Here is a 14,020-nt window from a genome sequence, read left to right as displayed (position 1 = left end):
TGTTGATAAACATGTGTCAAACACAGTATGTGCCTGGTTTCATTTGACGAGGGGAGAATGATATAAACAGGACACACTTTAACCTGTAAATGGAGCAGGGAAAGAATAGGCTGTATTCTTAGTCTCCAACAAAGTGCTGAAATAGATGTCTAGTTTAGGTGATGTTCACTCTGGTTGATTAACCTTAAAAAAATTTCTCAATTTGTTCATCTGCATGAAAAATATTGTTACTATTGCCTACACAGACACAAACACAAAATTTAGAAACAAAGTCAGGAACATCTTCCAAAGGTATCTCTGTTATGTGATGTTCCAGACTTTTTTTTTCTTCTTCTTCAAGACACTGTAAAAATACCCCAAACCCACAAAACAAACAAACAACCCAGCAAAAATAAACCAAAACAAACACATCAAAACAAACAAATCAAACTAACAAACAAACAAAACCAAAAACCACAATCAAACCAAAAAAGCACACTTAAATTGACTTTTTTAGACCAGAGACCTGGAAAGACTGTGTTTTAGATATTGACTGAATGGCAAATTTGCAGGTTCTCCAGAAAATAAGAAAAAGTGCAGATATTGCAAAACTGAAGTTCTGGTCTGGAAGTAAAAGAAAGGCAGACAAGGCATCTCTAAATCCTCAGAGCTCAGAGTAAACCAACACTGAGAAAAGTCCTAACAGAGATAGCATCAATCTGCCCTCATTGACAGCTGAATTTCCAAGACTTCTTTAAGAAATTTTTTTCAGTAATAATGTTTGATGAAGACTACCACAATCCACTGGTGCACCTTTACTAGCTTGAAAAACATGCCAACATATCCTTTTGCCTTCTGTACTGTAAGGATTATCAGAAAAGTGAACTCAATGAATTATCAATGGTTAGTATGAACATTGAAAGATATATCAGAAAATCCCTTGATCAAAGATCTACACAGACAGCATCTATTTAATTAAGTTGAGGAGAGCAGCAGAAATAACAGTATTCCACTAATTTCCTGTCTGGCAGCAACATTCTGTGCCATGAATGGCTCCTGCAGGCAGGAGTTTGGCTTCTTCTAAACTCCTCAGCTGAGAGTTTAGAAGAGTAGGTAGAAGATTGTGGAATACATGAGCATCAGACAGACAGTGCTGCTGCCATCACTTGATCCTAGGATGCAGGGAGTAATCATGCCACAGATAGCAAAATACCTCCTGTGCCTACTTTATTGACCACTAAGCCAGCATTGAGGAAAGTGAATGCTAAATTCTCATAAAGGAATGTATCTACTTCTGTTCTCCATAGAGAGAATATTCAACACAATAGTGTCCATGCATTCTTCACTCATCTCCAATCACACACACTCCCAGACAATGTTGTAAAACATATGTATGCCTATGAGGACAAAAAAAAACCAAAAACAACTCCTCTGAAAATTAACCACAATCAAAATTATTAGCAAAACTAAGCAAAAAGAGATTTCAGGAAAAAAAGCCTGAATGTTAAGTTTTATTATGTTCATAGACGGATACATAGACCTCTTCAGATAGCTCAAGATATTTCTTGGAGTATGTAACACTATCCTGTCATTGAACATTAAAAAAACAATAAGAAAAGTTGGGGACTATATTTAAAGGAAGGAAAATTGTTCAATGACTCTAAACCAAGACAATTCTTGTAAAACCTCTTTTCACTTACTCGTACATTTTTTTCTTCATTTAGTCACTTGTGACAAGGTCCTATGTGATTTACCTTTCCCATGACCTTATGTCATTTCATTGAAGTAGTGACCCTAGATATTAATGTGGGTTTTGGGGCTGCATTTTAAAGCATTTATTCTCATTTCAGCTGTTATTGATGAGCACTTGTTTGCATAAAAGCCTGTTTTATTGCACGCAGGGTAGACATTCTCACATCCTATGAGCTGCAGATTTATTTTGCAGTGTATGATGGGCTGGGGTACTCCCACCTGCCTTCCCACACAGCCTGAACTCAGCTTCACCTCTCTAAACAGCTAGAAATCTCTCCTTGACCAAGCCAGGCCTCTGAGCTGCAGTCCCAAGCAACCACACACAGCAATGCTAATTGTTACTGGGTTTATAAAAATAATAAATTAAAAAAAAAAAAAGAAAGGAAAAAGCCACATGTGTATATATATATATTCCTGCATTTATGTATATTGAGCCCAGGTGAGGATAACAGAGCCTGCAGTTGTAAGTCACAAGTGTGAATTTCAACTGAACTCATATTAAGTGGTTTGAAAATATTTCTCTTGCATCCACTTTTGGTTGAGGTTCTGGGACTATACGCACAGAAAAAACTAAAACAGAAAGGAAAGGGGTTGAAAAGCAATCCTTCTCTGTGGAGTGATCCAGGTTCCTACTGGCTTCACAGGGTTTTAGCCTTTGTCATGTCAGCAAAAGTGACCATCTGTTGACAAAACAGAAGAGGAAATCTTCTTTTCTACTCTGTTATACTCTTTTCACACCTGCCTATTTCCCTGAAGTGTTTGCCTGTGCCTACAGCCAGCAGCAGTTATGACAAAAAAAGATGGTTCCTAAGTGGGATCTCACGTAACAATTCCTGAATTTCTAAATGATTTGTGAAAACTTATATGCAAATCATTGCTGCTTTCCAGGGAGCTCTGGGAACTGAGTTAACTGCAGAAACTTGACTCTCAGTTTCTCAGTGCATTTGGTACTGAGTAGTAAGAACATCACTTTTCACTTTCAGTGCTGTGGGAAAATTTAAATTCTATTTGTGTACAGTCATAAAATGCATGTTCTAACATCATATTATGTATTCAATATATTAGAAAAATGGTGTCTTTTATACGTCTTTGCATGTGAAGCTGTTTTTCCTGTCAGGGAGAACTGACAGGTTGCCTGCCATCACCTACTCTCCAGCAAAATCAGTAGCCCACAGTGTCAGTGTGAAAACATCTGTTGAATGGATTTATTGAGTCTTAGGTGCAAGTTGGGGGGTGGGGGTCCCCACTGTTTATTACAGCCCTGACCTAATGAACTTAATTTGTTGACATGTTTCCCTCAGTGTTTTACTTGATCCCATCTCACATTTCTTTGTACTGTGCTGTTTTCTTGGAAACAGGAGTTCCTGGCACAACGGCATGTCCACCAGTTGCAAATCTACCAGGCTCAGATGGCTACAGTTGGCATGGCAGGATCAGATAAACATCGACCACTTTCCAGGACCCCATCTTCCCCCACTGACTCCACATTACCTCACCCAGACATGGACCAGCCCAGCCAGCATGTCTACACAACTGGTAGGGTTCCCTAAAGACTGCTTTTAATAGGCAGGGCAAATGCATTTGTTCATGTGGGATCAACAGACTTAAATACCTCAAATAGCTCCTGCAGCAATGCGTTCAGTTTTAGCTCTATTGCTCCTCTGTTTTATGATGCTATACTGGCACCAACTCAACCAGTGCAGCTGATAAATCACAGGGTTAATATTCACACAGTCATAAATTATTATCATTGACTCACTCTAGCAATACAGAAACAGGTGCATTTTTGGTACCTTTAAGTCATTTATAGCTTTTTCTTTCGTTTCTCTATTCTCTGGTTCTTTTGTTTGTGTTCTCGTTGCCTGTTTTGTAAAGAGACCACCAATAAGTTGAAGAAAGGCCACCAGTAAGGAGGAAAACTGTGATGTAATTCTCAATGTCTTCATCTGACAAAGCAGTCTTTGCTTCAAGGTCTCTTTCTCTACAGAAAGAGCAAAGTGGTAGGCATGATTAAGTGCTGATGGCTACAACTTCTGTGTCATTCAACTTCACACAGTTGTGTGGAGTCTACAGAGGCAGGTTTTATGCTTAGGTCCTGGGCAATCCAGTCACTCAGGGAGCATAGGTTATCCAAAAAAAGTTATTAGAACCTCAAAAATCTTCAGTCAACGGAAAGAAAATGACCACAGAAACCTCATTATTGTGGGTAATCTAACCTTGCATGAGGGTCCATCTTTTTAAAAAGCATGGCCAGAAGTGAAGATTCACTTTGTGTACAAATCAAAATAATAGAGAGGGAAATAAATACTTGCAGTTACTGTTTATGAAGGTTTATGCCAGAAGCATATTTCCTTCAGCTGGCAGAACTTCCCATGCCTTGAAAGTTTGCATTTTTTCAGGCCATGACCATGAATTTATTAAGGATGGAGTCCTTAATGGGCACTGTATGTAACTGTGTGAGACAGTGTGCTCTCACATCTTTCCAATCAGAATGTGACAGCGTAAGTAAAAATGTTTTATTATTGTTGGGTAACAAACATTTGGGTTGTACAGAAACAAACATACTAATTAACTTTCCATGACTTTCTCCAGAAAGAACAGCCATGTATAGACAGGATTTTTAAACCAGACCACTGTATTTCTAGTTGTATTCACAGAGTCCCCAAAACATTGCAAACTCATTCTGATTTGCAGAGCACACCAAAAGTGAGCTCACTGTATGTAGACTTCACTGGCCCTTTCAAAAATCTGCAGTTTAAAAAAAACATCTGCAGTCTCTTTCAAAAAGCTGCTGGTTCAGCCTGATTGCTAAGGTTTACTGACATCTCCTTTTATAATCCCCAGTAAGGGGAGTAGGGTCAAGGGGGTTACATAGATCTGTGGACTTGTGGCATTAGTGGAACTAATCAAGAAAGAAAGTGTGAAGTTGAGATGGAAAAATAAGAGAAGGAATGAAATTGTGTACAATAAACATAGAATGGAGATGGTGATGGGAATGGGACATCCCTGGCATAAAGTGCTTGAGATGTGACACAAAGGAACCTGATAGGTTCAGCAGTGGAAATGCAGACAGTCAGATTAGGCAGAGAGTCAAAATTTACCTTTTTAGTTATTGCTACATGAACACCAGTGGATAGAGAGAAAAAGAGAGAAAAAGGGAAGGAAGGAAGGAAGGAAGGACAACTTAGTGCAACTGAGATTATCAGCCCACTGAATTCCTTTTTCAAAATATGAAACATATTTTACTTGAATCCCTGATTCTTGTTTTACTGAATCTTTTTCCCCTCCCTTCACTGCTCATTCAAGGTAATAATCTCTACTTACTACTGAAAAAAAATGAAATCCTCCTATTTTCATCTACCCTACAACTTTATGCTTCTTTTTCTCCACCTCTGCTCTGTACTCTCAGTGTTTTTTATCCTCTAGGTACTGGCAGTGTGGTGCTGCACCTGTTTGCAAGCTGCATCTATGCTAATATCCAGTACCTCCTGGCTGATTGACCAGGCCTTGCAGAGCACATAGCTCTGCAGTTAAGTTTTTCCTTTCTGCTTAAAGAAATCTATTTCCCTGACATGTGTCTAGGTTTACAGACTTACACGTGTAACCTTTATCACTCCAGCTTTTGAGCACATTGAAAATAGAGCTATTTTTTATGTTATGAGATTGATACCCTTGGAGTGACAATGAACAGAAACTTTGCAACACCAACAGTTCTAATACAGTGTCTGTGAGAAAAAACAACAACAACAACAACAACAACAACAACAACAAACCAAAATAAAACAAAAACAAAAAAACCCAACAAAGCAATCTGTGTATTATTAACATCTGGGATGTTATGGTATAGAATGACTTTACCTGTGCATACTATTTCCTGAATCTGGATGATGCCCTACCATTTCTTCATTGATCACATGAAAGAAAGAAACTCAGACCTGTTTTTAATTTATTCTTATATGGCCTTTAGAAAATCCTTTAGGATGAAAGTCCTGAGGAATGTGGTCTGACCACAGTGCTGACCTGTTCTAAGCAGAGTTGGGCTACACACCTCTGGAGGTCCCTGCCCACCTGAGCTATCCTATGGTTCTGTGATTTTCTCCCTTAAGAGAGCACAAGATGCAATCAGCAATTATCCACAGCATTTTCAACACTACCATTTGTAAAAGCATGGAAGGAAGGAATGGATGTGTGGTAAGGGAAAAAAATTCTGATCCACCATAAAGCAAGGGCAAATTCAGACTAAAAATTAATGTAATAACATATCCCTGCCTTGATTTATTATTTATTGTTAGGGTTTTTTTCCCCTATTTAAAGACAATATATGTTCGTGGAAGAGGAAAAAAAGTTAGGAGGAAAACATTTGTAGCAGATTATTACAGGGGCATCAAATTGAGCCTATATTTTTGTGAGTCATGAGAAAAATGCTTTTAGCCAAATATCTGAAGGGAATCAGAACAGTGATTGTTGTGAGAGTTAAGCAATATATACACAGTAAATGCACAAGATAATGAGTTAAAGGTGGAAAAAAATAAAGTCCACTTAATTTTCATTTAGGCAGTTTACAGAATACTTGACATTATTTAGTTCAGATTTTTTTGTTGGAATAATTTATTAGATATTCTTCCCTTGGGTTTTCTTGTTGGTACTGTTATTCTCCAGGGCAATTAATCTTCTTCAAAGCATGCTGTTAGTCAATGATTTTTAGGTCTCTAGTTCTCCCCTCTGTTTAAAATATTATTAAAAGAAACTGACCCGAATAAAGTATTTTGGAAACGAATGAGTGTTAGGGAGTCCCCACCAGGAAAATCTTGGTTTTTACTGACTTAAAACAAATTCAGTTTCTTTTGTCCTGTGTCCCCTATCATTATATGGTTCAGTGGTGGCACCATTCCCATCTGTCTTCAGGGCCACATTCTGACCTCAGTAATATTGGTGTAAATCCAGAATAAATCCACCAGTCTCAGTGGAGCTGCTCAGATTTACACAAGGAATCTGAGAGCAGAATCTGGCTGTAGGCATTTGTTCTGGAGAGACAGAATAACCATCTTTTATTAATATTTCACAGCAGTTTGCAATTGAAAACAGTTGTCTGCCTCTCTTCTTCTTTTTTTTTTTTTTTTATGTGGGAGTGGGGAGATTATTGGCTGAATCCTGTTAGGGAAATCCTACAGGCTATTTTTAGCAGTAAGCTCTACTGCTGCATTCTGGTATTGTACCGAGCACATGTGCTGTATGACCAGCAGCCATACATCTGAGTCACTTGCACATCCTAAATCAATTTAAATGCTTGCAATAAATGAAAACATATATTTCAGTCTTTTCTTAAGTCAATTAGTCCTCCTAGAAACAAATTTTACACTCAGTGGTGTGAATATCTTGGTATTTAAAAGTTTGGAGCAGATGCTTCTGCCATGCAATACTGACCTGACCTTATTAAATTGATTTTTGATTCAGACAAACTAACTCACATACAATAAAATTACACCTTTAGCTAGATTCTATTTCTGGGAAAGTGCTAAGAAAAGAAGTTTATGTCAACCAGAGGAGGCATCTGAATATGCAGTTTCAGTGTTTCACTTTGAAATTGGTTGCAACCCTGATGCAGGTAATAAAAAAGTGTCATTATTACACCTGACTCTATATAACAAAAACATAGTAATATGTTTTTTATTAATATCATTCCCATTACTTGCTATCTGGACTATTCAAATAAGAAGAATAAAAAATTAATGGAAAGATTGGCAGGTAGAAGCAACTTTCAACTTTCAGCTATTTTAATGTTTAATAATAATTTCTATTCAAATCCATTTGATATAACAGCCTGTCCTACCTAAAAGCTTCTGAAAGTCCTGGTGCCTGTACAGTTAGCACATAAACAGCTTCCCTGTGGGTCAGGGGGATGGGAGGAAATGTTTTCTTATTTGTTGGTATAATGGCCACTGCCAAACTGGACAGGCTGAGTATCCAACAGACTGCAAAAGTTAAAACTGTGAGTGCCAAGAAAAGGAAAGTGAGGTATGTGAGCATGCCCTTTTTTGTGTGCTTGCTTCCAAGTAACTTACAAGACCTGATGATAGAGCAGTGAGGAACTGCAGAGAAAGGAAATTATTAACTGCTTTGACAATGCCAGCAGATATTTTAAGCTGCATTAGCTTATTAGCTCCAGGTTTTCACTGGTTATTTCTTTCTCTAAAAGAAAACAGGACAGGAAAGTAAATTTTAAAATTTATTGCTAATGAACAATTATGTTTGCTAGATAATCATTTAGCATAAACTTTGTCATAGTGCAGTTAGGTATTATATTTGTGCTCTCCTTACGCTTAACATAAGTGTATTCTCATTTTGGCTTAAATACCAGGATCCCAAAGGATCAGTTCTAAAGTGCATGAGCTAAGAAATATGGCAGTATAAATATTTCTAGAGCAGCATAACTTCTGGCTGGCTTCTAACTGAATTATCTCAGAAACTTAACTTTGAATCACCCACGATGAACACAGGCTCTCATTCAGAAGAGCTTTTAAAGATTTTATTGATGTTCAATACCCATTAGAGAACTTTGTTAAATAAAGGTGGTGTTGAGAATTTTGTTGAATCTGGACTTTAATTTTGTATTCAGTAGCAGGTGAATACAATTTTCCCAGAACTGTGCTGGCATCCCCAGTAATGGTGGCACATAAGATGTTTCGAATGCCAAGTACTGCAGCTTGGAGAAATAGTTAATTTGAGTCCCTTTCAACTGCAAGGGAGAAAAAAAAGCCAAATATTTCCCAAATGAAAATGGTCCACATAGGGGTAAGGAAAATAATTTTTGTTCCAGACATGTCTAGGAGAAATGCAAAGAACAAGTAAATACAGAAAATCATTTCTCAGTGTTTCAGACTTGGTTTGAAAGCCTTGAAAATTGAATTTAGCTTGAGCTTACTCACTAAAATTTCTCTTTTTCTCCCAATACAGAGCTACAGAGCAATGTGATATTGATAGCTTTTTTTGTATAAAGCTGTTCTGTTCTTACATAAATAACCATAGAAAATTCAAAAGGTACCTTGCACTTGCAGTCGAACAACAGGATTTGACCCTAATTGAATAGTGGGTGGAACTTTTCTTTTTCATGAAAAAGGACTCTGGCTGCCACTGTTTTGACTCTCTGAAACATTCATTTGATTTACCTTGAGATCTGGAATTAATATAGTATTAGTTAAGCAGTAAAACTGCAGAGTGCCACTGGCATTTCGTAATTTATTTTTAAAGGTTTCTCTAAATTATATTCTTTACACTTCTATGCATAACATTTTCTTGTTGCATATAGGTCAACAGCTTTAACTAACTTTACCCACTAGAGAAAGAGAAAACAAGTGATTCAGTAAGAAGACTTTTTTTTCCCCTAGTCATAAAATCTTTCAAAAGACATCACCCAATTCTCCTTCTTCTTTTCAGTTAATTGTATATATTGATATAATATCATGAGAAATAATCTTTGCTTTATTGCTTGCACAAGATTTACCTCATAAATCAAAATTCAGAGTCTCCTAAAGGAAAAAGAAATTTAGGTCCAAAGAAAGGTAACAAAGCTGGTGAAGGGCCTAGAAAGTGACTCCTGTAAGGAGCATCTGAGTAAGCTGCAGGTGTTGAACCTGGAGAAAAGGAGGCTCAGGGGAGACCTTACTGCTCTCTACAACTGCCTGAAAGGAGGCTCTAACCAGGTGGGGATTGGTTTCTTCTCCCAGACAAACAGCAACAGGACATGAGGACATGGCCTCAGGCTGTGTCAGGGGTGGCTCAGATTCAGGTTGGACATCAGGAAGAATTTCTTCCCAGGAAGGGTTGTCAGGCACAGGAATGGGCTTCCCAGGGAGGTGGTGGAGCGACCATCCCAGGAGATCTTCAAGAAACAACTGTGCATAGCACTCAGTGGTCTGGTCTTATAGACAAGGTGGAGATGTCAAAGATTTGACCCAACGATCTTGGAGATCTTTTCCAACCCAAATGATTCAGTAGGATTTTCATCTTGCTGTAATTGCCAAATAAAATCCAGTTTTGCTAAAGCAAGGAACAGGGAAACTTGCATTTGTTTCATTTGTTTATTATTGTGCTGTCTTTGTGCTGCAGGTGTTGTGTATGACAGTCTGATGCTGAAGCACCAGTGCATGTGTGGGAATTATGCCAATCACCCCGAACACGCTGGAAGAATCCAAAGCATCTGGTCAAGACTGCAAGAAACTGGGTTGCTAAACAAGTGTGAGGTAATTAAAAATTAAGACCAGATAACTGACTTGCTAAAGTAAATGGCAAATTTATTAACTCCTAAACCTGTCCTACTTCTGTAATAAGAGAGTAATTTGTTTTAGGAATTATTTAGTCTTAACTGATGATACTAAAATAATGCATTACAGGAAAACACACTTCACAATCAGAAAATAAAGAATTTACACAGTCTCATGCATTCACATGCATCAGAATATAAAACCCTGACATGATTATTCCTCACCTTTGTAAAGGAATGTAGACAAGCAGTAGTCAAACAGTAAGTGCAGTCCTTCCAACAGCACGGTTCTTAACTTTGTCAAGCAGCTAAGGATTTTACTTCTGTAGCATAGAAAATTTTTTAAAAAAATATAGTTTTTTATCATTCTGTAAGCATATTGCATCTTGTCTTTTTTTCAGATTTTAAAGTCTGTTTTCATAGCATGATTCTTTACCTGCTATACAACAGGTCCCATGTGAAGCCTAAGACATTCAAAAACAATCTTATAGGCAATAGCAAATTTGTAATTTTTTTTCTGCTATGATTTCCCTCAAAAAATTGCATATTAAACCATGCTTCAATCACATATGGTCTGTGAGGCTCACATATGATTTGGGTTAGTTAAAGGTACATTTTTCTTACCATTCCCTGCTTCCAGTGAGTTGTGAAGCACTGTCAACTCCAGAAGCCTGTGGCAATTGCAGGTGCTTAATGCACTGCAGCACGAGTTAACAAAGTTCAGCAAAAATTTGCTAGTGTTCTGCAGGATTCCAAAATTTTCATGGCTCTCATATTCTGTTTAATTACTTTTCTTTATAACCTTATATTTTTACAAACCCCAAGGAACTAGTTCAATAGATCCCTTTGAATAGCTATTAGTGACTGTCCCTAAAGATTTTCTGTAGGTAGCTCAGTGTCTTGGTCAGTGAGATATTGCAAGCACTGTAAATGGATTTGTTGTATACACTCATCTAACTAGATGGCAGCACTCTAACAGGCTAATTCTCTTTTTTAGCTTAGATAATTTTTTTTGGTGCTGAGGAAGACTTTCTTTCAGCAAGGCCTTTAAGGCCACCTATCACATGAGTGGTTTCACTGGGGAATCACATACTTCAAAATTAAGTTAAACATGCAGCTGAGTGTTTTACTAAAACAAAGCCTGGTTACCTTCTTGACTCAGGACTCCAGATTATAAAGAAAACACAAAAGAGGAAAAAGAATAAAATGCAGTATGCTACATTGTACTGCTTTCTTTACTAACAAACATCTGTTGTTGAACAGTAAATTGTGTGGCTCCATGAAAGGTGTAAAATAAAAAGTGGTATGTGTTAGCTGGAGATGCATGCAGCGTAAGAATTTCCTGGATGATTTAGTTTCCTCTTGCAACTCTAAAATTTCAAAACCTGAAACACAGCTTATTAGGTCTTGCATAATTAAGTGAGGGGGGAGAGAGGAAAAAAGTAACTTCATGTTGTACTGCATTCAGCTAATTTTGACCCCAACTGTGTGCTTTGAAATGAGGCTGGAATGTGAAATGAGTTGTCAAAATGTAAACCCTGATGATAAAACTAATGAGTCTCAGTGTGAAGCTGGTGCATAGATCTGGCATTTATCTAGATCCTCTTATGTAGCTAGAGACAGAATTATATTTGGTGATGCAAATTGTCCTTTGTTTCACTAAATTATCTAGCATGTGCCTGACATCAAACAAGTGCTTAAAACTGTTCGCTTTCCAAAATAAGAAAGGCTACAGTGATGCATTTAATTGGTGCTCTGTTTCTTCAGAAAATCATTCAGCTGAATAGATAACTTGTGTCACTAAAGGAGTGGTTATTGCATTATCCAAGATATAAAAAGCCACAATCAAGTTGCTTTCTGAAATATACCACACCAGGAGTGCATAGTGAAAGGATCATGGGCAACTTCACCATCACTTCTGCTGAATTCTGAATGCCCCTTCATGGATACTACCATTTCTTAATATAATTTCTCAGCATAATTTCCCACACTTTTTGTTAGGAGTAGGGAGATCACTGGTCAGGTTTTGCCACGTGCATTATCTCATGCCCCAAGTCTAAAGGGCAGGCTAGCAACAGCAACCTAGAGCAGCCACTTAGGAAATCCTCTGCAGTTAATGTGGACTTTTTTTTTTTTTTTCTCTAACTAAAACAGTAGTCCCACAGGAGAGTTGCAGTCCCACTCTGTCTGATAAGGAGTTTTGGGATCAAAACTAGTTCAGTCAGAGGTAGTTCAGGTTTTTTTTACCTTGCACTGTATGCATCCTTGGGCACAGGCTTGTTTAGGGGGCCCTCCCTATTTTCATAATCTAACAAGAAACCCTTATGAAAATTAACAACTCGTATCTCTATGACCCTTGATATCTACAGCAGGGAGATTTATGTGGTTCCTAAATCCTTTAGTGTGGATTAAGTCCTCTCACACAGCTCAGGTCTTTGGCAATAGGGAAATGACTGGCTGAGTGTTCAGAACTAACTTGGCACAAGATGATGGAAGTCATACAGACTAAGGCTAACACCATGCTTGCTGCAGTTCATAGATTAATTTAGGTTGACTAATCTAAGCTTAATATATTTCCTTTATATATACCTGCAATATTACTCATGCTGACCCCAAATTATTTTTAAACTACAACTTGGCAAAATCATAACTAGGTTTGAGTGGGGTACACAAGCTGTGTATCTGCTACAAAATAAAATGTCTCTGAGACTTTTCTCTACCCCTGCAGCCAACTGGCATGGAAAGGCCCATGTTCATACTACCGGGAATGCTTCTTGGCCCATGCCAGTGACCAAACCATGTCTGGGAGTTGTTTGGGAGAGTGCTAGTTGCTGCTCAGCCAAAACAGTATGAAGGACCACTTTAGCTATTTAATAGTACAGATGATTGTGTTACTCTGCCTGGGAATGTTTCCTGGCACTGCTTAGTTTACTGCTGCAGACACAGCCAGGAGGACTTGCTTTCCCAGACTGTATTTTGTCTTTCTAGCCATAGATACTTGTACTCTAGAATTATTCAAACAACAGTTTGGGGGACTTTTCCTAAACCAAAAAATTAGTTTTAGCTCTCAGATTATTTTTTAAATCATATCCTATTTTTTAAATCATATCCTACTTCCAAACAGATAGATTAATTCCTCCATTGGGTTCCTCAAGACCAGGGAAAAATACATTAGACCATTGCCAGTCACAGAGAGCCAGATTTGAGAGACCAGTCCCTGACTGAGTTCAAGGAAGGAGAGTGGAATAATTCACACACATCCACACACACACATCCATAATGAACTTTTTTGTATGTATGTATTGGAAAAAAACAAAATTAATACACAATATTTTTGCATTAGTTTCAAAGTTTTACATATGTTTGATGAAATGCCTGTTTGGTGTTTGTTAAAGGTTGACAGTTGTTAAATGCAGACAGGGGCAGCTAAAAGATATAAAGATGGGTATAAAACCTCCATTTTTATATTTTTTTTTTACAATTTTCCCTTGGTAAACAGCAATGCCTATCTGCCCTGCCTTTGGGACAATAAAAGGACTGAATTTTGTTTTGGTAGGGGTATCTACTTTCCACTTGTTTTAGGGAGAGGAAGTATTCAAATAACTCCTTGGGGGCTGTAATTTATGCACACATGACTGACATTAGGCTGCAGTGATCAGCACACTTTCAGAAGAGAAAAGAAAATGTAGCCATGGTCCTGCTTCGTGGCCCCACCTTTAGTTCCTGTAGGGACTGTGGTCCACCAACACTTTTCTGCCTAGAACTTGTTCTGAATTTTGGTAGTTTTCTGGATTAGGGAGGCACCTTACACCTCCTGCTGTCCACATCTCATGGACTGAAGGGGAGGGAAGGAAAGAATTTAAAGCTGAGTCTGCCAGATCACATAAACTAAAACATTTGAAAAATTCTATTCTTTGAACATCAATTTTCCATTAAAGATAAAATAATGCAGGAAAAGTTAAAGAGAAAAAATATTTAGTGTTTAACATGTTCTAAATCACTCTAAATTTTAAGAGTCTTAGGCACTAG

The 14,020-nt window shown here is 37.7% G+C and overlaps 1 protein-coding gene across 13 annotated transcripts in view; it reads left to right on the top strand.

Annotated features, from left to right (window-relative positions):
* HDAC9 (histone deacetylase 9) overlaps window positions 1–14,020 on the top strand; it is a 456,332-nt gene that overhangs the window by 306,795 nt on the left and 135,517 nt on the right. For all 13 annotated transcript variants that reach the window (XM_039706463.1, XM_039706396.1, XM_039706402.1 and 10 more), the window contains 2 exons: window positions 3,090–3,267; window positions 9,838–9,971. In XM_039706463.1, the coding sequence (XP_039562397.1) occupies window positions 3,090–3,267; window positions 9,838–9,971 (312 nt within the window). The remainder of the gene's footprint in view (window positions 1–3,089; window positions 3,268–9,837; window positions 9,972–14,020) is intronic.

This window comes from Passer montanus, unplaced genomic scaffold, assembly GCF_014805655.1.
Source record: "Passer montanus isolate IOZ18808 unplaced genomic scaffold, ASM1480565v1 scaffold10, whole genome shotgun sequence".
Classification (NCBI taxonomy): domain Eukaryota; kingdom Metazoa; phylum Chordata; class Aves; order Passeriformes; family Passeridae; genus Passer; species Passer montanus.
Note: the sequence above shows the minus strand (reverse complement) of the source record. Positions and strands in the feature narration are given on the sequence as shown.